The sequence below is a fragment of the Callorhinus ursinus genome, unplaced genomic scaffold (genome assembly GCF_003265705.2).
Source record: "Callorhinus ursinus isolate GAN/ISIS: 27379988/994484 unplaced genomic scaffold, GSC_fseal_2.0 scaffold117, whole genome shotgun sequence".
NCBI lineage: Eukaryota > Metazoa > Chordata > Mammalia > Carnivora > Otariidae > Callorhinus > Callorhinus ursinus.
Window position 1 is genome coordinate 694,248 of NW_027397179.1, and position 26,471 is coordinate 720,718.

Below are 26,471 nucleotides of genomic sequence, written 5' to 3' on the forward strand. Positions count from 1 at the left end.
GATCATTGAAAAAGGAACGTGCTATTTTGGGCGGTAACTCTGGAAACTGCACGAGTGTGAGTATGGGAGGAATGAGTGCCATGGGTCCCCGCCCAGCCTCTAGGGCCTCCCTCCTCCTCTCTCCATGTTCTGGTCACCCTCTGCAGCCTCGCTGAAGGCCCCTTCCTGGAAGCTCCCCTGACTTCTCCCACCCCCATACCCTGTTCACCTTCCTGCAGCATCTGTCTGGCTATGCACCCTGTGCCAGGATCAAGTCCCAGCCCCTCAGTCTGGCCTTTAGGGCCTCCCCTGCCCCCCGACCCTGGTGGGTGTACATGGCCTGGACACCAGCTATGGCCCCATTCTTCTCCTCCCTGGCCTGGGTGGGGTCCCCCCTGCCACCCAGTTCCCTTGTGACTCTGCCCACTTGGTGTTATGGGTCAGAGCCGCCACTGAGGGCCCCAAAGGTGGTAAGCCAGGGTTGGGCACCATCCTTGTGCAGTCCAACTGGGCTGCTGGGCCCCTAGGGCGAATGAAGCCAGGGACAGCTTTGGGATCATTGCTAGCACATCACCCCCTTGTCCCGCAAAACTTCCATTAGCCCAATACAAACATCCTCTTGGACCCAGAATCCGAGAAGCCTGCAAGCCATGTCTGGGCTGCAAGCAGGGGTGCTACCCATTTCACACATGGGGAGACAGAGGCTTGGACAGGCCGACTCCCAGGGCTCGACTAAGAGCCCTCTGTCTCCACCAGCCACATGTTCCCTTCCAGCAAGAAGCCCTCCTTGCCTTGACCGCTCTAGCTGCCAACGGAGCAGTGGTCATGGGTGCTTCACCCAGGAGGAGGCACACCCACCAGTAGCCCCCAACAGTGCCAGCCTGGGGCTCTGATGCCCAGCCAGCTCTCTCCGGCGCCTGCTCACCAGCAAGATGCCCTTTCTAGGAGTCTGGGGTTTGTCTGCACATTCATTTATATAAATAACGTGGAACAGACAATTCCCATCAGAAGCGTGGGCAATGGCGGGAATCATGCTGCCCAATGGTGAGAAATCAGTGATTTGTTACAAAGCATTGTCAGACAGCGGGAGGCAGCTGGGTGGCTGGCTGGCTGGCTGTAGTCCCCAGGGTGGTAAAGAAGTCATTTCTTGGCCATTTGCCAACAAACAAAAAGCTCCTACTCAGGTCCAAATATACTCAATGCCACCGAGTGGACTTTTCCCCAGGTGGCCTGTGTATGTCACCAGGCTGGACCTAATGTAATGACCTGTTCCTTTTTTTTTAAGGTTTTATTTATTTGAGAGAGAGAGAGAGAGCAAGCACAGGTGGGGGAGGGGCAGAGGAAGAGGGAGAAATAAACTCCACACTGAGCCTGGAACCTGACATAGGGCTCAATCCCAGGACCCCGGGATCACAACGTGGGCCAAAGGCAGACACTCAGCTGAGCCACCCAGGCGCCCCTAATGACCTATTCCTAAGGAGCTCGCTGGCCTGTGAGTCTGGGGTCTTTGCTTGATGCTGAACTCGGCAGCAGAGGCCTTCACCTGGCACATGGCTACCATGTGTCAGCACCCCTGGTGGCCTGGACAGGAGCAGCTTCATTTTGAGGCCCACAGCCAGGGTGAGCTGGGGTGCGAAGGGGAGCCTGCCTATGGTGAGGGGAGTGTTGCCCCTCGGTTCTGATTCTCTATGAAGGCTCTCCTGGTCACAGAAGGGCTGTCCCTGTCGCTGGTTACAAGCACAGGGTCGGTGGCCAGAGGCCTGGCATTCGCTGTCTCCATCAGTTTTTGATGTGCCTTGGGCAAGTCATTTCTCCTCTCTGGGCCTCAGTTTCCTCATCTGTAAAATGGGATGGTCAGGGCATTCAATGCCAGGACCACTGCGAGGAGCAATGAAGGTGCTGGTGTGAGAAGAACCTGGGTCTGTTGGGCCTTGTCCTGTGGCTGCTGCTGCCCAGTGGGCACTCTCCCATGCTCCACTCATTGCCCCTTGCCCTGGGACAGGGGTGTCTGTTGTCTCCTCTCAGCTCTCAGTGGCGGGGCCCCCTCCCTGCACCCCCAGCACAGAGCCGCTCTGGGACGCCATGGTCCCAGGGCAGGAGCAGCTCCATGGGCTGGAGGGAGACAGGCCTGACTGCAGACCTGGGCTCAGCCAGCCAGCACCTGACAGGTTCCTGGGGCCGGCAGCACCTCTGTGCTGACCACAGGTTCCAGGGCCACTTGGCTCCTCAGGGCACCTCCTGTGACTGCTCAGCCTGGAGATGCAATGGCCACTGGGCCCTGCCCTCACCAGTGTGAGGTTTGCCTCCTCACAGGAGGCACCCTTAGCTTTTCGGGGGCACACAGGACAGCCCCGAGTGCCAGGCGGAGCACCTCATGACCACTGTTTCCCCGATTTGATGGTCAAGCCCAGGAGCTATGGCATGGCAGTGCTGCCTTTGGTTTCCTCGAAGGCTGGCTGGGTGGGAGAGGGCTGGTTCCCAGAGACCCAGCCTTGAACCCAAGCACGGGCACTCAAGGACAGCCCCTGCACTTTGCAAATGAGCAGAATGGGTCCCACAGCAGGCAAAGGGGTCTGTCTGGATGTTTCCTGCGTGGCATCTTCTAGCACGTCTGACTCCCACTGATTTGAGGGTTCACTGGCGTGCCTGAGGGAGAGAGGCCAGCAGGTGTCCTCCAGGTTGTGGTTCTTGGGTCCCTCTCTGAGTGAATTCTGGCTCCCCCCCGTGCCCTCTGCTCATGCCTGGGGGTTGGGGAATGCTCAGCCCTCCCAAGGCACTGTAGTTTCTAGAGAAAGGTAGGGGAACGGGTAAGGGAGCTGGCTAATGACTACCAGGCTGCTTTGGGTCTTTCTAAACTGTCCATCTTGGGGGCTCATTTCAGTGTCCAGCCCTCCTTCCTCGTGGGCCATCCCACCTCTCTTCCGAAGGCTGCGCCAGCTTCTCGAGGGTCCCGCAGCTTGCTTCCACAACTTTTGAGGGTGGGGTCCCGTATGCGGCATATCTGCAACTTAATAGGCTTTTGGGGCAGCGGCCTGCTTTTGGAGCTGGGGACCCTTCAGCGTCTCTTTGCTGCAGCCTAACTAACCCACACAGTAACGTACACATCACTTTCCAGCAGCACCGAACGGTGGGCAGGCGGGCGAGACAAAGACTTCCAGCCATTGCACCCCTCCTGACGGACACCTGTAGCTCAGGGTGCCCAGGGGGCAGGGTCTTTCCTGTTCTCTCCTCACAGGCCACCACAGGTGTTGTTAGGACCCAGGTCCTGTTTGTGGTGACTCACTGACCACGCCTGGACTGACCACCAAGCTATGGGGAAGGGGCATAGGCACGCTCTGAAACCCTCTCCATCCCCAAATTTCTTGACCGAGCTCTCGGGGCAAAGTCTGGACGCCCTCGGAGGGGCCCACTGGCCCTTCACGATCTGGGTGTTCTCATCTTTCTCCCCAGCCCCCACCTCCATGTGACCCCCTGTTCCTGGCCCTCACCTGCTCCAAGGTGCCTTGCACAGACTGCCTCTAGCCTGTGTCACTCTGGGCAAGATTGCTTGCTTCTTGGTGTCCCGGCCCCTTATCTGACGTGAGGCAGGGATACCAGCCTCACAAAGCAGGGTGGCTTTAAATGGAGGAGATGCCTACAAAGACTCATGTTCGCTGTTTTCGTCATTAGTTGCGGGGCCCTGGGTCCTCTACCTACCTCTTGGGTCCTGGGTCCCCATCTGGTTGTAGGGTGGGTGGAGCCACAGGCCTGCCGCGTGGCACCTGTCCAGGTGTGCCTGGCCCAAAGCAGGTGCTCAGCCAACGTTGCTGCCCTGTTGCCATCACACAGGTCTCCCACTGTCTTGTTCTAGGAAGGGGCAGGCTGTGCGGACGCTGCTCCTTGCTCCCCTTGGGGCCCCCAGGAGGCCCGAGCACACTCCCGGTTGCCTTGGTTTCCATACCAGCTCCCAGCTCTGTAGTCCTCCTAGGACACTGGTCCAGTCCATCCTGTTTCCAACACCCTCTTGTGTGGACGGACATCCCAGGGGTGATGGGACCTGTACCTGCCTACCCTCCAAGGTCTTGGGCAGCCATATGCAAATGTCGACTCATGCTGAACACACCATCAACCAGACCCTTGGAACACAGGGGAGGCCAACTGGGGGCCTGCCCTGTACTGACGGGTATATTTCACTGAGTGGGAGATATGCCAGGGGTTGGTACCATGTGATATGCTGCATGGCTGGGGAAGGCTCTGTACTGATCATCCTGTTTCCCTGTCTGCTCCCTCTCCCCCAGGTTCCCACCCCCCAGGGTCTGGTGCAGGGCTCACTGTGGTCACAGCACACGGCAAGGCTAGCTGGCCCAACCAGGAGTCCACAGGGGTCTCCAGCCTTAGACCTCACCTAAAATGCAGGTGACATCAAGGTTTCAACTCTTCCCAGCACCAGCCTGAACCCTGGGGTCCAGGTGACTTGGAACTCCAGCCTGCCAACACTTCAACACCCCTTCCTTGCTTCCTTAGTTTCCTGGTAGACCCTCTCCAGGGGCCCTTCTGCATAAGATGCTGTTCTAAGCATAAGGGAGATGGAGAGGTGAGCCAACAGCCCTGTTCTCAATGAGCCAGTCCTGGGCAGGATGAAATGAACGTGGTGTGGTGGCTGTGGAGTGGCCAACGAGGGTCAGAACCCTTGATCTGCCAGTCACCAGCTCTTAGCTGTCCCGAGCCCCAGTTTCCCCACCTGTAAAATGAAGTCTGTTAGTGTGCCTCCTCACAGGGTGGCTGAGGACTAAAGCGTGACATTCAGGGAAATCTCAGTCCCCAAGCCCAGGCTGCGAGCGGCCATCATGGGTATGACTGAGATAAAAGAGGAGGCTTCCTGGAGGAGGGGGCATCTCTACTGGGCCTTATGGGGGGGTAGGGCAGGGAAAGGCACTGGAGTAAAGATCAGCAAAGGCACAGAGCTGCAGTGTGGGCAAGCTGGTAGGGGTGGTGGAGGGGATGCAGCGGGGGGCCAGGGCCTGGCACTCGTTCAGCTGGGGCTCCAGAGCCCGGGGAGGCTCTGCCCTGTCCTGGGACTCAGTTTCCTCGTCTCTAGGATGAGGTCTCAGTTTTGTTATAACCTGGAAAGCTCAAGTCTATCCATTGTAGAAAAGCCTGGAGTGTTTGTTCATGGGAACTGTGAATTCAGCTTTTCACAGTGGAAGTAGGGCTGGGAGGCTGGGCTGTGCACATGAATGAGTTCCATTCACCATGGATGGAGCTGGCCCCGATGCGGCCCACCCCGTAGCTGAGCCACTGGGCCTGGCCCCGGGCAGCAGAGTGCCAGGTTCCAAGGGCGCTGAGAGCGGGACCAGGGCAATGAGGCTGCCTGGCAGCATCATGGCTGGATGGGCCAAAGGGGAGGTTTCATTTGGGGCTGGACATCAAAACTGGCACCCTTCACCCAACAGCCAAGCGTCCAGCCCCCATGGACTCCCTCTGTGGTGGAAGCTTGGGGGGCACCAAGGTTGGGGGCTGCCCGTCAGCTGGCAGGGTGTGGTCTGAGGGGTTGGGGGAGTGCTGACCCAGTGAATGGCATGTCCCAGTGGGCAGTCTGGTGCCCACCCTCAGTGCAGTGCCCAACTGCCCCTCCCCCCCCACAGGATCCTGTGCTCTGGGCCTGGTAGGTGGGAGGAGCCTCCAAGACTTCCCTGGCCCATCCTGAGCCCTACTAAGGCGAAGTTGGCTTTGGTGTCCCCAGACTTCTCCAGCGGGAAGAGGGCGAGTGGGCCCCACCCTTAGACCTGTGCCCTGAGTTCGTGGCAGGAAGGAGCGTGGGGTGGGCGGGACCTGTGTTAGACACGTTTGCAGCTGTGGACTGGTGTAAAGACAGACAGGGTTGTGCCTGCAGAGTAAAATCACTCCGAGGATGGTGTCAGTCACTCAGGCAAACAGCTGATTCTTTGTCTCCAAAGAAGTGGGGGGCGGGGGGCAGGTCTTTGGGGGTGAGAGAGGAGTATGTGTGTGTTTCTCAGAGGAGTATGTGTGTGTTTCTCTTCATGTGCAGCTGCAGAGAAGTCTAGGATGGCTTGAGGGTGTTCAGGTGGCCCTGCCGGGTGGCCACGAAAGACCACTGGAGGCTGGTCGTGGGGTGCCCCAGCCCAAGGCTCTGGGAGCAGGAGGCTAGGCTGGGCCCAGACCGCAGGCTGTGCCCGGTGGCTCAAAGCCCTTTGCTTCCCTAGTCAGTCCACTGAGGGTCCTCATCCTCCCAGGGTTCAGTTCTCTTTTGGGCTCCAGCTTGTCCAAGGGAGCTCAGAGCCACAAGACCCTGGCCTGTGTCTACCCGCAGGTGGAGGAGTGCAGACAGGAGGGCTCCCATGGGAACAGGGTGGTGGTGGCAAGAAGCAGAGCAGGAGCCCCAGACCGGGCGAGAGGCCCCCTCCCACTGTGCCTTGGGGGCTATCCCTAGGGGTAGTGGAGGAGGGACAGGGACTGTGAGGAGCGGGAGACAGGGTGGGATCCTGGCGCCAGAAGGGTGCTAGGACCAGCAGAGCCTCATCTGGGCACAGGCCTGGCACTACCGTCCCAGAGATGCTCTTGGGTCAACATTAGGCTACTCGGCTCTCCTTTCAGAGGAGCTATGGCCAACAGTGAGGACCTGTGGTCAAACAGCCTTCTTGGGCTCCAGGACACCCTTCACCATTCACCTCTGCAGAGAAGCATCTCCTGCCAGCCTGCTGCCTGTCCCCACGCCCCACCACAACCCACGCAGACGGCAGGCAGTGCCTGGGCTTTCTGGGGTCTCCCTTGGCTGCTGGGCTGAGCTTGCCTTGCCTTGCGTGGCCGGAGCCTAGAGATTTGTGGCTGCGCCCCTGACCCTTGGACAGATGGCTGTGTTCCAGGGCAGGCTCTCCCGGGCTCTGCCACTCCCCTTTTGAGCCGGAGGGGGAGGCCACTGTACACACTCCCCTGCTTGGGACGCATTTGGGAGGAGATGGTAGAAGAAAGGGATGGGCACACAGACAAAAACCACACAGAGAGGCAGCACGGCTGCTCCTTGGCAGAGGCCCAGCGCGGAGCAGGTGGAGGAGGCCGGAGTCCTGTCGGCTCAGGCCTGCACGGGATGGGGACAGCATGCTCGGGGCTCCCCGGGCGGCCCCAGCTCAAGGCTGTCGATTGCTGGAATTCATGTTTCTCCACCCCCTTCACCTGCCCCACGGTATGTGTCCCCTCATTGGGAGTGTCTCCTGCAGGGCAGGACCTGTGTGCTTAGCTCACCCAGGCCTGGATGGAAATCACCATGATCCTGTGCAGACGAGAGGGCCAATGTCATTATGGCCCAACCACCCACAGGGAGACAGCGGGCAAGGAGGGGCTCTGAGTTGCTCTCTGTGCTCACGGGGCTGAGGAGCATGGCAGCCCCTCGGGTCCTCCCAAATGCTGAGCTGCTGAGAGTCTGTCATCACAGCTGCGACCCAGGGTGGCTGCTCCCCTCCCTCTGTTGAGCTGCGTACTCAGATGCTCAGCAGACTCACTGCTGTTGCCATGACAACTGAGGAGAAAGCCCCCACCCTCGGAGCCTCACACAGCAACACAGACCGAGGGCAGGAGGAGGCTGCTGATCTTGAGCTGGGCCAGGTGTCCCTTCACAGGGGCACACAGCCCTGGCCCTGGCTGCCTGGCCTGAGAAACGTTGTCCATAGCTACCCACGTGTTGGGGGGAGGCACGGGAGGGTCTCTGGGAGTTGAGGGGACCCCACTCTTCCTGCGGGATAGCGTAGTGGGCAGGGAAGAGGGGAGGTCCTTCCAGTGACCCGCTCCTGGCTGAAGCACCCCTGGGTGGAGGGGGCCTCCCGATGGGAGCGGAGGTTAGGTGCCGGCAGTGTTCGCCTGTGGCTGTGTTAGCCCCTACAGCTGCCCCTGGTGGCTCTGCGCCCTTGTTTCTTCCTTCGTGTGGAGGCTACCATGATGCCCAGATGTCCAGCTCTGTTCATCGCAGAAAAGAGGCTGTAAGGGGATCCTCCCAATAGTCCCATTTTACAGATATAGAAACTGGGGCTCAGAGGGTTTGCCTAGCCTGCCTAGGCCTGGCTGCCAGGCCTACCCCACCCCCACAAGGAGAGGCCCAGACCACCACAGGCACCCAGGCCTGGTCATCGCCCCCTGCCCCGCTATTGGCCTCAGGAAAGGGGGACACATCTGGGGACAGAGCTGGATGACTGGGGTCACTTCCAGACCATTCTGGTTAGCATTTCCCACTTCTTCCTCCCGCAAACCTAAACGCTGCCTTGTCAGACTGGAGGACTGGATTAATGAGGCTAATGAATCAATGAGCCCCTGACCGTCCCTGGAGCCAATCTGCAGGGACACTACATAGAGGAGAGCCACCAGAGCAACCTGGGTGAGCCAGGAAGCACTGTCGCTCACCCTCCCCTCCTCCCGGGCATTCAGGGCCTCTGGGGCGAGCAGCATTCTCCCTCAGGACAGCCCCTGCTGCCCACTGCTGCCCAGGCCCAGGTCAGCTGCCCATCCCCCAAACCTAGGCCCTCGAGGCCATGGAGCTGAGCTGGCCCTGTAGCTGTGCGTAAGCCCTCAGGATGCCCAGGCCGAGACAGATGGACACAGCCTTGTCCACACATAGGGACAGCAGCTCGTGCCCCTCCCTCCCCTCCATCGGTCACGGCCACCAGGGGCTTCCTCTCCTCAGCAACCCCCCACCCTCCCACTCCATGCTTTCCTATCCCACTCTGTTCTCGTGGCCTCCCCGGTGTAGGCCCTGGCTACCCTTGGTCAGATGTCCACTCCGATCAGCATCCGACCCCCTTTTCTCTCTGGCTCCTTTCGGCTTTCGGGCTCCCTGGGTGGCATGTGTGGGACAGTCTGGAAGTGTCAGTGGCTGATCCCTTAGCAATGCAGCAAGCAACCCTATAGGGTGGGGGCCTGGGTGAGGAGCCCTCAGACCCCGTCTGCTCCAGCAGGGCTGCCCACCCACTGCGTGGCCAGGCCCATGGAGGCCTGCCTTGGTTCTCCTTGAACTTTACTGGACGGCCTCGGGTCCTGCTAGCCAGGAGACAGCAGTTATTTTCGGCTACCATGCAATGAGTCACAATAGAAATGTGGTCAACAGGCAATAATGTGAGGAAGCTGGAGGCCCAGCATCCCACTCACTGAGCACCACTGGGTGCAGCACTGAGATACAGGCCCAACCTCTGCCCGCTGCTTTGGCTGCCCTTCTAGTCCCTTTTCTCTGGACCCCAGTTGGTCACTTGGCTACACCTTAAGCTCCTACTGAGTGTGGTGCGCACTCCTGCCTCGAGGGACAGACAAAGAAGAGCAAGGAGCAGTCCTGGCTTATGAGAACGGAGTCCCCCTAGGGGAAGGACACATATGCCACTAACTGTCCAAGCTGGAGGGCAGGCGGCATGGAAGGAGGGGCCACGTCTGGGCTGGGCACTGATGAATGAGCTGACTTCTGCCACCAGAGGAAGAGGCACCCCAGGCTGTGGGCACAACCCTAGCTGAGGCTGCGGGTGGGGGTGGGGTGGCTCTGGCGTGCAGAGGGCCCCGTGTTAGGCTGTGGGCTCTGCCTGCACCCCGTCCCATTGATGGTACCTCCAGACGCACCTGGAACCTCTCCTTCCCAGCGCTCCCCCGTTCATCTCTTGCCAGACCATCTCCCGGCTTTCTGCTCTGGGGCTCTCTCCCCATGACCCTGCCATAACAAAACCTAGCCTTTCCAGTCGCTTCTATCACAGAAGATGATACCCCGCTTTCCCCCAGCTCCCCGACTCATCCTTCCCCTCCCTGCTTGAGGGCCGCGCACACCGCTGTGCTGTTCCTTCCCTGGGGTTCCCACAGAGAGTGTCAGCTCTCCAATGCCTTCCCTGACCCCCCACCTGAAGCACGACCTCAACCGTCTGTTAATTTGCCACACAGCTTCAAGCACCATCGGACCCTGTTCTTGCCATTGCTCATCATCTGCTGTGAGCACAGTGCCCCGTCTGTCAGGGGCACTGGTCTCTCCAGCACCCAGCCACGGCGGTCTGCCGATCGCGGGGTGACGGCAGCAAGGCCAGATGGCGCACGCTGTGGGCAATCGTTCGGTGTGGCAGCCGTGTGTGGGGGGGAGCCACGGTGGGGTGGGAGGAGCCACGGGCGCCCAAGGCCCCTGCCCCGCCCTCCCGCACAGGTCCACTGCCCTGGGCCCGTCCCACAGGTGGCCTGCGAGCCTCACACTGCTCCCAGCAGGGGCCATCGAAGATAGCAGGGCCAGGCCTCCCTCCCTGGTCTTTCACTGACAGTTGGCCTGTGTTCTTTCTCACTTCAGCTCCGTCGCTCAGTGGATCAATCTGGCAAAACGAGCTGAAGAGGCGTTTGATAAGCGGGAGCTCTTCCAGCTTTAAAAACGATCAGAAACTACCTGATCCTGTGTCTTGGTGGATGCAGTCTTGGGTTTTATTTTCCTGTTTCCGTCCCTCGTGGCCAGCCCCCGGGGGGTTTTGTGTAGAGGCCCCAGGCCCCAACTCCATGGGTATGTTCCTGTCCACGCCATGTGGGGTGGGGCTGCCTGGTTCCTGCTTCCACCACCCCCAGCCTCTGGGGCCACCTGCAGACTAACAGCCCTGAGGCCACAGGACTCCCTGCTAGAGTGGAGATTAGCATGTGGCACAGAAAGATTAGCAACTGAGGGCGGCACACCTCATGAGTGCCCTTGGACAGTCCCAGGTTTTCACGGGGCCCTTGACCTTCCCACCACCTTCTCCTCTCCTTTTCTTTCCCCGGTCCCTCCTGCCCCAGGGTCCTGCTTGCTGCACGCCTAGGCAGGGAGGGAAGCGGACGGAGGGGCCAGGAGAGGCCCATGTTAAAGTGCTCAGCCCTGCAGGCCTCAGGCCAGCCACAGAAGGGGCCTCCCTGGGGTGGGGGTGTGCTCCAACCTGCGCAGAAGTCAGAGTCACTGCTTGCCTCTCCCCTTGCCCCCCAATCCAGTGACAACTGCAACGCTCGTAGTAACAGCACTGGCTAGGCCCGCCACTTTAAACAGCAAAGTCTGTTTAAACAAGATAACAGGCTGCTGATAAAGCTGAAACTCGGGTCCTAATAGCCTAAACCCCTCCGAACCTGCCAGAAACAGGGAAGAGCTACTTCCTGCCTCACCCAGCAGTTTAGCTTTGGACCACCTGCCTCTGATGCCTTCCACGCAGCCTGCACGCACCCTCCGTGGGCCATTCTGTTTGCTGGTCCCTGGCTTCCCCATGTGTACATGGAGGGGGACTAAGGGGACCCAAAGTAATAGCAAGGGTGGGAGCATCTCAACCCCCCCCCCCCGGCAGGGGAGAGCCAAGGATCCTCCTTAGAAGGTGACAGAGGGATGAGCTGGGCCACCTGGGGAACCTGTTCTTAGAACCTGAGCTCGCTCGTCTGTGTGGTGGGCGCCTCAGGTTTGCGTGGGCTTAGAGGTGTGCGCGCAGCGCCCCATGACTGCATCTGGGGGTCTAGTCTCTGTCCTCTGTCCTGCCCTTGTCTCCCCACCTGGATGTCAACCCCTGGGGAGGAAGGGCTGAGGCCTGCGTACCACCGACTCTCCCACGGTGCCTGGCACAGGGCTGAGAACCAGGGCACCTCAATACAAGTGTGGTCACTCCAGCTCGCCTCCTCCCATTTCTCCTGTGGCCAACCACAGCCCACACAGCTATCCGAGCTCTGGGCTAATGCTGTGCCCCAGCCCCGTGGACTGCCCAGACTCCTCAGGAGCTGCACAAGGGACAAGGGGCCTGGACCTGGGCAGCCCAGGCCACACAACACCCCTGGGGCCCCAGCTGACTGAGCTGCCCCCTGGGTTTCTGAGTGGGCCAACCAGGACACCCGCACCCCAAATACACACATCACTTGGTTTGCTTTCTGCTCTCACTGAACCTCAGAATCAATGATGTACAGGATCTTAAAGACAGAAAGGACCATCTCACTCCCACAAGTATCGGCAGAGCCCTGGGGAGGCAGAGCCTCGGGGTTAGTGCGACATGGGTGAGGAGTGTCCTGTCACTTGAGGAGTTAGCTTAGGTATGAGAAACGACTCTTAGCTCAGGGCAGCCAATTCTCAGGACAACGTGGGAAGCATCTGCTCGGAAAGGGCCCGGAGCTCCCATGCTCTGCTCCCCTGCCTCATGCGCAGGCCCAGAGAGGGCAGGGGTCCCTGCGCCACCCAGCAGGCCACTGGCCGGGTTGGCTGGGGTCTAGGCTGTGGCCCTGCCCGCCCCCTCCCCCCACCGCCTCAGGGAGGAAGGCTTCTTTCAATCCATTTTTGCTTTGGCTGAAATGAGAACTGTTTCCTATTTGTTTTTGTGTTAAATCTTGTCAGCTTGATCCAAGTCCCCCTGCTGTCAGTCACTGACGGGAAATTAGCAAACAGCAGGACACAGGTGCGTGCAGACTGGAAGCTGGCAACACAGATTACAGGCCTGGCCTGGCGCTTGCAGACCATCCCTGTCACCGAGGGAGGAAACTGCAGTGCAAAAAAGTCTCTGTATTTTCAGCTCCGGGGGACCCCCTGGAACCCACTAGCCTAACAGCCTTGCCTGACCCTGTTCAGGAAGGAGCATTCTTCTGTACTCCCGGGCATAGCCCCGGGCCCCACCTCCAGCAGCGAAGGCCGCTGAAAGCACTGGCAGTCAGTTCCTGCAGGGACATGGGAAGCGGGGGACAGGGCAGCGGCAGGGGTGGCGGGGGGCAGATATCTTTATGGGGGACCTTTGCCTGTGGGCCGTTACTGCCCTCACCCTGGCTTCTCCATCTGCAGGGGGGTGAAGGGAGCTAGGGCTAGTGCAATCTTCTGGGGTGTCAGCCCTGGTGAGAATCTGAGCAGTGGCAGAGCCTCTCCTAAGGAAGGACTGCCCACGTGTGTGCTGGTGCAGCCACACAAGCGGGATGTGATTTAGGGTGTTCTGCAGGCCGTGGGACCCCCATGGATCCCAGGCACTGCCAGGACAGGGATCTCCAAGCCTGGGAATGACTGTTGCTGGCCCAGTGCCCGGCACTGCATTTGCCCAAGGCCGTGGCGGCTGGCTTCATCCTGCCCAGGATGCTGTTACTGTCATTGACACACCCCACACCTTGCTAGGTTCTCAGCAGCAGACAGTGCTCTCCTGGTGCTCGCCCTGGCCAGCTCTGCCCCAGCCTCTCAGCCTGTTCACAGGCAAGGCAGGGAGGTGAGACAAAGTGGGAAGGGCCCCATTTCTGGCCTCAAGCCCTCGTCTTTACTTGGGAGACAGCCTTGGTCCTCGGGATGTGCAGCTCAGGAGTCACTGCCTCCTGCGAGGGCCCCCAAACACCGTGACCGCCTCTACCTGTCCCCACCTGCTTCACTAGGCCCGTGCCAGCGCATTGTCCCAGATAGGCAGTGTTGGGGGAGAGCTTGGGGTGGCTCAGGGTGATGCCCAGGCCAGGCCACAGGTAGGCAGGACAGTCTGGGTTGTGGGGCTACAGAGCCCCAGCAGCTCTGCCTGCAGACAGAGTGCCAGGCAGGAGCAGGGACAAGATCTGGGGGAAGGGCGTGCCAGAGGCTGGACTCGCACAGTGGACAGCCCTGGGGGGTCATCAGGCCTCTGCCTGCCACAGGCTCCTTGCTGACCAGAAGAGACAACGTCCTGCCCTCCCCATACCACTGTAGCTGGGGGACTGGGATGCCCCCGGGGGGAACATGTCCTGACCCGGGCCTGGCAGTGCCCCAGTGCCTTTGCTCTGAGAGCCCTATGCCAGGTCTCCTGGTCAGCCAGGCTACAAAAACCCAGAGTGTCTGAGCGTCAGAGCAGACTGTGAAAGGCCCGTCCAGCACCGCCCTCATCCTGATGCTTCTGTGAGGTCATGTCATATCCTGGGGCGCACTTGCAGCCTGGCTCTGGGAGGCATGTGTGGGACTAAGGGGGGTGGGGTGGGCAGGATGGCTATCAGTAGGCTCCCCGTGGCCCAGCCTGCTCTGTGGTGGGCTGACCTTGGCCTTGGGGGACCTCAGCTGTGTGCAGGCTCAGCCCACGTGCTAGTCCAGGGGAGCTCATGGCTATCTCTTGTAAGAGGAAAATGAAATGGCAGGAGGCTACCATGTTCCTAATAGGCCTGTGCTGATTCCCCACACCGCCTCCCCTGTCACCCACACCAGGGAGGGTCACAGGTGAGGCCGGGGGGGCTGGGAGAGGTTCACGGTCCTGCTGAGCTGCCCCGGGGCTAAACTCCCAACACCTGTACTCTCCTCCATCAGAGCACGTGTCCCACAGTTCCAGGCCCCGCGGGCGCCAAGCACAGACACAGGTAAACGCAGAGATCATCAAAACTATGTCCTGTCCTTGAGCGGAGGCACTGTCCCACTTTACAGATGAGGAAGCCAAGACTGGATCCGCTCATCCAAGCGGAGGCTGCACAGGACGAGGGGCCACATGTGGCCAGGTACTGCTACCTCTCGCCTCCTGGGGTCCTGTCCTTGGGCAGACAAGGCTAAGAGAGGAGCCACAGGGGGTGTGCCTGGGAGCCTGACTGAATACTGAATAAAGAGCCACGGAGGAGAAGGCTCCCCTCAGTGCCTTTCCTGCTGGCCCAGGGGTGGGAAGCCATCCAAGAACTAAAGGTTGCTTCAGTCAGCCCAGGGCCTTTGGCTGACTGTGGTTTTATTAATGAAATTAGAGAAAGTGCATGAGCCAGGGAGATGCCAACTGGGGGTGAGGAAGGCAGGACTGGGCGGGGGGGGGGGGGAGGCACTGCAGCCCAGGCTCTCGGGCCAGCCAGAGCTTGTTCTCTGGGTCTGAAGACACGTGCCCAGTCGGGAGCCATGCACAGGGAGTGGGGGTGCCTTTCGCTCCATCCTCAGTGTCCCCCTCAGATGCCCACAGCCCCGTCCCTCCCCCCAGCTGTTACTCCAATCTCCCCAGAAACTCTAGACCGTCAGAGCCAGTGGGCTCTCTGGCGCCCTCCCACCCGCAACCTGTTAGCACAGAAGCATTTCTGGTGTTCAGGGCCGTTGTGGGACTCCCTTGGATGGTAGACCTCCAACGTCCCCATCTATGCCAGTTACCGAGGGTCCCCAAGTCAGCTTGGCCCGCACTGCTCTTAGTCTCCTCCTTGCAGTCTGTTCTTGGTAAGTGGACAAGTTGTTTTTCAGTTCCTGGATTATAGAAATCCCTTAAATCAATAATAATCCGTGTCTTAAAACCCAGAGCTGTTCTGATGTGTGCGCAAGGAACAGAACTAATGTGCTGGGGAAATGAATTATCCCACTGGCTGGGTGGCCGAGTGGGATGCAGGCTGGCAAGTTCTACCGTGAAGCTCCTGGTAAGCACAGAATGGAGATGTTCTGAGTCAGCGGAAGGGGCATCCTCTAGAGCAGATCAGATGGCACAGGGGGAAGCACACAGACGGCAGGAGACTCAGCTGCCCCAGCGAACCCCGGTTCCACCACCCCAGGGTGTGCAGGCATCGATGTCTACCTCAGACTGCTGAGGACAGGATGCAGCACCCGGAGCCTTTTCCCTTCTGTAGGGCGGCCAGGGCCCTAGCTCTCCACCCCCCATCCCCCAAGAGCCCCTCGGTCCTGCCTTTGCTGGCTGCTCCCACAGCCCCCACAGCCAGGCTGGATTCTGCAAGGTCCACGTTGAGTACAGATCATTACTCCCACCTTCATCCTAATTCACCCAGGCCCCTGATGCCTGGGCCCCCCTTCTCTCCTACAAGCTGGTCTCTGGGGCAAAGCAGGCCCTCCCGGCTTCTCTAAACCCCAGCAGCTGCTTCACAGGGGTGCCCTGAAGCTGGCCACAGTGAGCACAGGGCCAGTGCAAGTGGGTGCTGGCAGAGCCTCCCCAGCCCTTCAGGGGCTTCGTGATGCCCATCTCATCTGACCACATGGGAGGAAGGGGCATGATCATTTCTGTGCCTAGACGGTGAGCTCGCTGCACACAGGAGGTGTGTAAGAAATGCTTCCTGAATGAGTATCCCAAGGGCTTGTCCTCTCAGGTGGAGAACAACACAGGATGGGCCTGAGCTTGAGCAGATGGTCTCATGTTAGTCTGCTAACGTGCTGACAAAGAGAGAAAGCAAAACTACCCAGCTCCGAGTCGGCTTCTCTGCGCAGAAAGGCTTCTCATAAATCTGCCTGGGGAGAGTGGGGGGGGGGGGGAACCGGGACGAGCGTGGAGCCACTCTGGCGAATTACTGTTCTCAAACGGGATGAACGTGAACAGAAGTAACACCTGCGGTCATAGGGCCAGAGCGGGGAATTGCTGAGTCTGAGAAAGAGGGTCGCTGCCCAGCTCTTCAAAAAGATGCAGACAGCGAATCGTGTAATTCACCTCTCAGTGAGCCTGCCCTGGTGCAGGCCCTCCTGGCTAGGGTTTGGGGTCACTGGCTGCAGTAGGTTGCTGAATGTTTAACCGCCAGCTGGGAGGGGGCTGATCTGTAGCATCTGCCAATTTCTGTGGTGTGAATACTCTCGCCTGGATGATTTTAAGCCGCCAACATGAGGTCAAACAGCTCACAGAGTTCCTAAAAATGGAAAAACTGGCACTTGTGAGCTGGTCCCAGCCAGCTGTAGCCCTCCAGCAGGCTGGTGTGCAGAGAGGGAGGCTCACCTGGCTTTGGGCTCCCCCTTAGGCAGGTGGAGGGCCGGCTCTGCCAGCACGGTGCAGAGAGCTCCTGCTTGCTTCCCTCCCTCAAGGCTGATCATTACTAGGGCAAGAGGCTGACCCCAACTTGTCTCTGAGGAAGGCCCACACCGGAGCCCAAGCTGGTTGACCTCCTGTTTGGGGTAGGGCCACCAGGCTCAGAGGTCCGAGGAACACTGTGGACGTCCCCATGCAGATTCTGCCGAAGCGCGTGGCAAAGTCTGTCATGGGGGAAGAGGCAAGCGATGGGGATGGTGTCCCGGCTGGGCTTAGTGACAGCCTGTGCCTTGGGCGGGGGGAAGGGGCCTCTAGTGAAACAGCAGGAGGTGACCATCACGGAAGGGTGGCTGAGGTGCTCAATGCAGCGCTAGGTCCACAAGGACGAGGAGGTGGAGATAAAAGAGAAGAAGGCAGAATTAGGATCCCGAAGCTCCACTAGGCAGCGTGGAGCTGGGATGGAGGGGCTGGTCATGCTGAGCAGCAGGCGGGCCCGAGCCCAGGGCCCAGCCTCATCCTTCTGTTTGGCAGAAGTCCTCTGACGGAGGACTTACTCAGGGCAAGGAGTCAAGCACAGAGGTAGACAGGAAATGGGAGCCGTTGGAAGCGTCCAGAACAACAGAGAAGGCAGAATCGAGGAAAGCGCTAAGACAGTGATCTCAGTGGCTGCATGTCTCCCTGGGAACAGAGGGAAGGAGGTCTCAGCCCAAGGCACTGAACTATCAGTTGGCAAGTGCCAGGGGCCACATACAGGCATCAGGCTGTGCTGCGGGGGAGTGATGGCTGATGGCCGCTGCCTTCTCTACCCTCCCTCCACTCTGCCCTTGCCCCCCTCACCCACTGGCGCAGACACCCCGTGGGGACTCACATGAAGCCCAGGGCCCTGGGGGAGCAAATACCCATCGCCACTGGCCCCAGTCACTGAGTGGTGGCCATGGGCTCACGGCCAGGGTCCATTGAGGTAGGAACCAGGTGGCCTTCGTCCTGTTAGGGCTAGGACAAGGGCTGGGCCGCAGAGCAAGGGACCTTGGAGCCCATATGGAGGTGGCGGCGGTGGGGGGGGGACCATTCACCATTACTGACAGCACCTCCGGGCCGACAGCAATCCAGTTGTGAGTGCATGTGTGCCCGTCCCCCTTGCAGCCAACCACAGAGAGAAAGAGCTGGTCTAAGCTGTAAAGGGGACGCCGCTGGGGAGAGTGTGTGGCCAGCTGAGCCCCGTGCCTGCTGTACCTGCTGCAGGAGGGACTGTCATGGCCTGGCCCTCTTAGTGCCTTCGCCTCTACAGAGCAGCTCAGATCTGTGCCTGGGACTGTCCACTCCAAGGAACCCAGGCCCCTCTGCCAGCTGGGCCCTGCCTCCTGGCTCTGGTCCAGGGGGTCTCTGATGTCCCAGGGTCATCCACGATTTGTGGAGGTTGCAACAAATTGGATGTGGCCCTGGCACATCATGAGATTGGAAGGAGAGGCTCAGGGAGACCCGTGCTGGGGTGGGGGTGGGGGGTGGGGAAGGCGGGGACCTCCATGCATGTCGATGGCATGCCTTCCCACACTGTCCCAAGTCCCGATGGCATAATTCCTGCATCTATGTCCTCGTCCGGGTCAGAAGCAGGAGGCAGAGTGGGGCGGTGCTCTGCTCAGGCTGCCTGGGGTCCTGCCACTGAGGGGGCGAGGGCTGACAGTGCCAGCCCTGACGGCCTCCCATGTCTCCTGAGCCCCATGGGGGAAAGCAGTTCATGCCCCAAGGCTCTCAGCACCCCTGTACCTACAGGATGCTCTGGAATCCCTGAGGGAGGATCCCAGCTCCCCATCCCCTGAGAGCCAGACTCAGCCCTGGGACACGTGATACATGATCTCTAGGCTCCAGTGTCCCCATTTGCAAAGCTGGCTGGTTAGGACACTAAAGGACATGTGAGATCCCTTCCAAATCTAAGTTGGGGTATCACCCACATCTGGCAGTTGCCCGTTCTGATCACCTCCTTTGGCCCAGCTCCGTGATCACCAGCTCTGCTAACCATAGGTAAAAGCCTGTCTTACTGAATCCGATGCATCACCTTCAACAGGCCATTTCATGACACCATGCCATTTGTAAAGCACTAAATAACAAGCTCCCTTTAGGGCTGAATGACAAAGCAGTGCTAGGATGTGGGTACACAGTTTGTAGGACACTTTTGAGCAGCCCCCTCCCTCTGGGGCACACTGCACATGCCCCCCCCCTTAGGGCCCGGTACTTTCAGGGGCTCCCCAGAAGGGCTGAGTGTCCCAGCGGCTGCGCACCCAGAAGACAGGGCCCTGACCTCTGGCTCTTCCCCAGCCTGCAGGCTTCCCGCCCAGTCCAGTCAGCTAAGCACTGCTGTGTGCCAGTCCTGTGCCCACGGCACATGCCATAGAGACTGGGTGGATGACGGGGCTTTGGGCCTGGCCTCATGGTGTGGTGGGAGCTGTCCAGAGGTCAGCTCCCCTGGAGGCTGAGGGTCCCAGGATGAGGAGGGGCCACTGGCCAGGGCTGGGCAGAGGTGACAACCAGTCTGGAGTCTGGTTATGTAGCACCTGCCACCTGCAGAACTTGACCCCCTCAAGGGCATGTCCTCATGCCCTACCCATCACCCCAGGGACCCTCCTCAACACATGTCAGCCCGGTATCTGTTGGATAAGCCGTGGGGACACCAGGCCTCCCCCAGTGAGCCTTGCTGTGGCCCAGACCACACCTTGCTGTGGCCACAGTTGGTCCCTGCATGAAAGCAAAGCCGGGGACACCCCTGGGAACTTCTCCCTGCCAGGTTCTGAAGGAGGGGGCAGGTGTCCCCAGGCAGCATGAGGTTTGTAGAAATGACACCGCAACCATGCTGGGTATGGCCCCCCCCCCCCCCCCGCCAAACAGCTCCTTGTGTTGGGAAAGTCGGGTTCACCTCAGCATCTGGCCTCCAGTCCAGGCTTTGCATCTGCAGAGCAGGTACACAGCACGTGCACAGCAGGGGCACAACAGGCCCTCTACAGGGCCGGGAACACCAACAGCTCCACCGGAAAACGGGCAACTGGTGAGCTCCCTGTGGGTTTTCTTGTGAGAGCACTCTGACGCTTTATACCTGGGTCTTTTCATCTGTCTTTTCTGAAGAATCCTTCTACACTTAAGCAGCTGCAGAGTCCACTAGCAGATCTGCAGGGGGCAGAGGTTGGGGGGGGCAAATGCCCATCCCCCCTGTGCCTTCTGGGGGTTCCCAGCAGGGTGTTGGGTCCCCCCCTGGTGGGGCACTAAAGGGGAGGGGGCAGAGCCCCCTGTGATGGTGGCTGAGCGAGGAACCCGCGGCGGGGCCTTGGGCATACAGCCTCTCGGGGCTGTCATGGTGGGACGCGTGGCTAGCCAGCATGGCCTCTGTGCCTGAGTGGGGCCATGGCCGAGTCTCTGAGTTTAAAGCCCTATCGTTCTTTACTCCTGGAAGAGGCCACGGGACAGGCCCAGAAGGAAGGCCGAGCTGCCAGGAAGTGGCGTTCCCACAAAAGGCGGGCCAGAGGCAGGGAGCCCTGGCTTGGCCCCAGGCAGCAGGTGTGGCTCAGGGAGGGACTATGACTTGTCCCAAGCCTGGGCACCCCCACCTGTCCCCCCACCCATGACTGGGACAACAGGCACAGCTGCCACCGCCGCCCCACAGGATCGGTCAGGTGACACGTCCCTGAGCTGTGCTCTAGCCTCTTGTGCTCTCTGAGGGGGCCCCATGTGGGGACAGTAGAGGCCCCACCACACTCTGGAGCCCCCAGGTGCCTGCCAGGGCTGTACAGGGGGACGGGGGCCCCAGGCAGGCCCGAGGACCCATTAAATCCTTCCAGGATCAGGGCGGGGAATCATTATGAAGGCTGGGCGTGGCTCCTTGCGTCTGCTCGTTGCCATGGCCCACGGACGCCCCGGAATCTGCCTCCCCCTGCCCAGGTGCTGCCCTGCGCTCGCTGCAGCCCTCCACAGCCCTCCACGCCCAGGAGCCTAGAGATCCTGACGTTACCCTTGGCAACGTGCTGACGCAGATGCCAGCAGGCGGGGGGTGGGGGGGAGGTAGTGGTGGTGGCTGTGGCTCGTTTGCCAGGCATGGGGGCAGGGGGGCTCAGCCAGTCACTGTCAGAGAGAAGATGAGGCCTCAAGAGCCAAGTGGGAGAGAAGAGCTCTGAGAAGCCACGTCCAGAGCCTGGCACTGGGCAGGCCCCCAGGCTCCCTTGGCTTCTGCAAAAATTAGCATGGCTGGGTCTTGGCTGCCTTGCCTTTGCTGGGGCCCAGGAGGGCCCTTGAAAAGAAGGCATGGGGGGCAGCCCTGTCCGGCCCCTGACGGATGCATTCACCTTGGCCGGGCAGGAGGAAGGCAGGAGCACAGAAGAGCCAGGCCGGTGGTGGCAGTGGCGGGAGCTGCCTGTGGGCGCCAGCAGAGGCAGGCTCTGCTCTCTGCCTGGCCCGGCTCTGCCTTGGGCGGCCAGCCCACCGCGGCAGCCAGCCGGCTGGAGGAACCACGGGGGCTATTGTCTTTCCTCGGCAGCCTGTTTGTTTTCCAGCCTGAGATATTGCTGGTAGAGCATGAAAGGTCACAACTATTTGGAATCCAGTGAATTTCCAGCCTCGCTTGAGTTTCTCATGAAGAATTTCCTTTTCTGGGGAACAACCACCTCCCCAGGCCTGCTGAGACCAGGGTGGCGGCAGTGGTGGGGTGCAGGCCTGGCTGCTAGCCCCTCCTTTTAGAAAATGCCCTGAGCGGCTCCAGAGACTGGCTGCCTCCAGGGGGGCAAATACAGGCCTTCCAGAAACCACCCCACCCCACCCCAGCCAGGCCAGGGGTTTGCTATCCCTGCCCAGGGCTGCCAGCTGTGTGCCCCCCAAGGACAGGGCTGGGAGTAGGCTAGAGATGTGAGGGCCTGCGTGGGGCTGCCTGTCCAGCCGTCTGTCCACCCAGCCCACCTGGGCAGCCATTCACTAGCACACGAGTGGGGACCCATTTGTACAGATAGGCTGCAATGGAGGGGTGTGCTGGCGCTGGGTCAGGGAAGGCCTTTCAAGGAGGGGACACCTGAGATGAGACCTGAAGGACAGGGACAGGCAGAGACAGGGTGGTCACGCATTTAAGGCCAGAGACAGCAGAGCGTGTGAGTGAAACAAGCCCACAAAGGCCAGAGCAGCGAGGAGAGAGGCAGTGAGGAGGTGGGGGATGGGCCAGGCAGAGCCGGTGGGGCCTCGGGCAGAAGGCCTGGCCTTGGGCCCATCTTTGAGGACACTTGGGCCGCCTCCTAGCTGACAGGTTCAGAGAGCAGAGATGATAGCCAAATCCCTCCATGAGACACGGGACCATCTCAGGGCCCAGGGATCCCGCCTCCCACGTCCTGCCACACCTGTGGGCACAGGCTTGGCCGGCAGAGCCTGCCAACAGATGGTCTGGGAGCCCGGCCCAGGGCTGAAGGAACTTGCCATGCTTGCCCTGGAGATGACAGATGAAGCAGCCCTGAGATCTAGGCCCCAGGAAGACCCCAGAGCCCAGGCTATCACCAGCCTTAGGACAAACAGGCAGAAGCCCGGAGAGCTGAGCACGGAGCACCGTGTGGCTGGTGGATCTGCTCTGGCACTGTCCTGGGGCCTCAACTGGGCACCTGACCCTGGCCTTGCATCATGGACTGGTCAGCCCCAAGCCCTCTGCTCAGAACAATGCCTCTTCCAAGAGCCCGACCTTGCCCGTCGGCTGGGATGTTCCCTCTGCCCAGAACCACACATGGTACTGAAGTGGGTACAGGCAGAAGAATAAGAGGAGCTAGAACCCCTAGAAACCACACAGTGCTGGGAGCTGCAGGCTTGCCCTGTCCTGTGCATGCAGCATCCTCAGCCCAGGCCCGGCTCTGGAGAGACCCCTGGATGCACACAGGGCAGATGAGGGGAGCCCTGCTTCCTGTCTCCATGACCACCTGCAGCTGTTTCTTTCCCCTCCTCCAAGAGGCTGGACTTCCTTGAAAACCTGACAAAAGCCACAGACCCTCTTTCTATCCAGAAAAACGCTCAGGCATCCAGCATGGTGGCCACAGCCTGCAGCCATCCACAGGCTTTCTTGGGGCCACAGGCTCAATTAAGACTCCCAGCTGAACCCAAAGAATAAAGCCACTACCTGCATTAAAAAAGACTGAGTGAAGGACCAAGCCCCTTCCTGAAGGACCATCGCCCTGGTCCCTTGGACCCTGGAGGCTGACCCCCGCCATGGCCATCATCACCCCCTCCCCTGCCAGACTACTGCCTCCCCAAGCCGCTGACACCCACAGTCCCATACCACTTACAGCTACTTATGGATCCCTGTTTGCCCCCACGCCCCCCACTCCTAGGATCAGAGGCCTCTTAAGGGCAGATTCCAGGTCTCTGCTCAGTGCTCCTGCCTGGCACAAAACCTCCTCTGCAGGACAGCCAAGGTGGGGCAGCCCGGGGCACCCCCATCCTGTCTGGCTGCTCAGCCTCCACCACCACTCCTGGGCACCCAAGGACTCCGCGGTGCCTTGAGCACTGGGCCTTTTGCCTTGGCTGAGCCTGCATCGTGTTGCCCACCCCCTCCTTGCCAAGGGTCTGGCTCCCTTTCCTGCCCAGCAGCTCCCCCTTGAGCCCTCACTGGCTCAGCACCAACCCTGGCTGCCCCTTGGCACCTCCCCGCACTGTATCCACTCTCGGGGGCCTCCACCCACCACCTGCCTTTGAGCCCCCTTCTCCAAACAGTGGGTTCTTAGCCAAGGCTTAGGGCTTGAAAGAATCCCCACACCCACCCAACCCCTGGGGATTAAACCTCAGAAACAGTTCTTAACCCTGTCACCACCAGACTCCCAGGATCCAGATCCCTGGGTTGTGGGGCTCTGGCTGCAGGTTCCAGGACCCAGCACAGTGCCTGGGATTGGTAGAAGTTTTGTGTATTTACTGAATTGCTACATGGACCAACAACTGGATGCCTGGCCTGGGCCTTGTCCCCACTCTTGTCCTGCAGAGCTGTCAACCTCCCTCCCAGCCTTCAAGGTTACTCCCCAACGCACGTGACTGCACCCCAACCTCACCTGAAACAAACCCCCTCACAGGGCCCAGCTTCCCCTTCTTCCTCCTCAGTGAGCCTTCCTTGACACCCAGGTGTCCAAGCCCCTCCCCTGGGCTCCAAGCAACATGCTCTTGGGGCTGAGGAGCAGGCCCCACACAGCAGAGGGATGGCCCTCCGTGCCCTGAGTATTTCAGGCAGGGGGCGTGGGCTGCTCATGGCACTGAGGCAGGGGCCACCTGGGTACCTTGGGGTCTCAGAGCACCTTGTCAGCAGCTGGGTGAGGGCACCCCTACCTGGTGGAGCCCGAGGGTGTGGTGGTTCCTCAGAGGGTATTCAGAGCCCTGAGGGCCTGTCAGGGCACCGAGGTCAGAGTGGGACCTGTCCATGCTACGGTGGCCACTGAGAGAGCTGACAGCAGGTGCTACCCCAAGGTCCTAGAGCGCCCACGATACCTAGCACCCTCCGCACTGCACTCCCAGGACAGCACCTCGCCGGAGCCACCATGGCTCCCCTCCTGACTACAGCCTCTCCTGCCCTGGGCGGCCCATACCCTCAAGCCCACCCACTTCCCAGGAGCCAGCGGGGGCAGGAACAAGCAGAGGAAAAGCCCGGCACACTCACCGTCTGGTTGTCCTCGTAGAGTTTCAGGTCGTAGCCACTAAGCTCCACACAGAAGATGATGGCTGTGACGCCCTCGAAACAGTGGATCCATTTTTTGCGCTCCGACCTCTGCCCGCCCACATCCACCATCTTGAAGGTGAGCTCCTTGAAGGTGAACTTGTTCTCCACGATGCCCGTGGTCATGTCCCGGGAGCGCAGAATGTCCTCGACGGTGGGGATGTAGTCGGGCGCGGCGATACGCTCCAGGTCGTTCAGGTAGTAGGCGGCGTTGTCCTCCAGGTGGTACTCACTGGAGCGGCCGAAGCAGGCCTGCGCCCCGGGGTCAGCCCACAGCCGCCGCATGACACCCAGCAGCTCGGGTGTGATCTCGCCCTTGCTCTCGGCAGGGCCTGTGAGCGCGAAGAGCTGGACCGCGTCGTAGGCGCGGTCCGGGTTGTGGAAGTCGATCTTGAGGGCGGCCAGGGCGCGGATGATGCGGGTCAGCGAGTCGATGGCGTTATAGATGATGAGGGGCTTGTACTCCTTGCAGGCCTCCAGGTTGAAGCCCCCGCTGTGGATGATCTTCATCTGCTTCACAATGGTGCTCTTGCCTGAGTTGCTGGTGCCCAGCAGGAGCAGCTTGATCTCGCGGCGCTGCCGCTGGCTCTCTGAGCGCAGATGGCGGTCAATTCTCCGGGACCGCCGCGCCGCCTCTTTCTCCTCTGAGCTTTGCCGACATCCCATGGTCCGGCAGCGGCGGGCCCAGATGCAGAGCACGGGACGGGGCGCCTTTCCCTGTTGCCACCGAGCAGGGGACGCTGAGACACAGGCCGGGTGTGCCCGGCAGACGGAGCCCTGCGGCCCTCAAAGCGCTCAGCGCGGGTGGGGGGGCGAGGCCATGCCACGCTGCAGCCCCTACCCCAGCACCTCTTCTCCAGCTGGCATGGCGCTCGCCTGTTGCGAGGAGGAGGCCGGGCCCTCCCTCTAGTGACACTCCACCTGCGAAGGCCACTGTGGGGCCCAGTATGCCGCAGTCATCCCCTGTCCTCCCGACGGTAGGCAGTTGCACTCTAGCGTCTGCCTAGGCTGCTGCTGTCTGGCTGCCGGTTGCTGAGGCGGTGCTGCTAAGGGCGCCTGGAAGGCCAGCCCCTGGGGCCGCGGGCGCTCCCTGCGGCCCCCCTGCCTTGGGCATCCGCCCTTCACCTGCCAACACAGAGAAGAGGGTGAGCCTCTTCCCACCGCAGGCCGGGTGGGAAAGGGAGACCTCAGACGTCGTCGGGAAGCAGCCTGGGGAACAGGGAATCAAACCCCCTCCCTTCCTCGGAACTCTGCAGAGTTGTGCCCAAATCCACGGCAGAACAAATGGGGCTGGGAGCCATGTCCCGCACCCCTCCTGCGAGCCAGTGTGCCTGAAGCCTGGTGCTTGAGGAAAGGGTGCCCAGAGCCACACTAGGACTTCAGAGCGAGGGAGTGAGTCCGGGGCCCTTCCGCCCCTCCCTGCCCACTGGACCCGGCCAACCTCACCCTCCCAGAGCCTCCGTCTCTGGGTCTGATGGTCATTAGGATTCAATATGACGATCCTGCTGTGATGTCCTCCCCCCACCTCCCTCACTCTCTCTTGTAGCTGCCACAGCATCAATGGGACTTGGCTCCTCCTTGGTTTACGGTGGGGTCCCATGCCAGGGTATGGGTGATCCCCCCTCACCACCTCTCATGGGCGCTGGGCCACTCCTGCTCTCTCTCAGGGCAGGACATTCACCAGGAGGAGGCTGGCCAGGCCTGGCAGTAAGCAGATAAGCAGGGAGCAGAGCAAGGCAGAGGCCCCAGGCTGGAGCACCACAGGGTGGACAGCAACCTGGCTCCTGGTGGGTGAGGTGGTGGTGATGGTGGTGGTGGGGCTCAGGCTGGGCGGGCTGAGTTGGGGGAGCAGGGGCTGGGGGGTGCAGGCCAGCAGCCAGGTGTGGGAGGCAAGCCAGGCCAGAGTATATCTGAGGGCACTGGGAGTCGCTGAGTCCAACGCAAGGCAAGGGGGCAGTCCACAGGCTCCGGGGTCCCAGGCCATGTCTTTCATGCCCCTGCTCCCACCTTGATGGTCAGTAAGGAACAGCTGTGCTCACACCCTGAGCAGGGCATCAGCACCTCAGCGCCCAGCTCTCAGCCAGCCACCTGCTGACCCAGGATGCCTGCAAGCTCTTCCCAGGCCTCCCCCAGTGACCTATGAGCAGCTGAGCCAGGGCCCTCCCTACCAGGGCAGACCCAGAGCTCAGGCTCTGCCC

The 26,471-nt window shown here is 60.7% G+C and overlaps 2 protein-coding genes across 3 annotated transcripts in view; one reads left to right on the forward strand and one right to left on the reverse strand.

The window, feature by feature from the left end:
* Positions 1 to 26,471, forward strand: part of RSPH14 (radial spoke head 14 homolog) — a 76,699-nt gene that overhangs the window by 18,863 nt on the left and 31,365 nt on the right. The window lies entirely within an intron of this gene.
* Positions 1 to 26,471, reverse strand: part of GNAZ (G protein subunit alpha z) — a 52,719-nt gene that overhangs the window by 4,903 nt on the left and 21,345 nt on the right. For both annotated transcript variants that reach the window (XM_025857342.2, XM_073889751.1), the window contains exon 2: positions 24,217 to 25,398. In XM_025857342.2, the coding sequence (XP_025713127.1) occupies positions 24,217 to 24,939 (723 nt within the window). In that variant the 5' untranslated portion in view covers positions 24,940 to 25,398. The remainder of the gene's footprint in view (positions 1 to 24,216; positions 25,399 to 26,471) is intronic.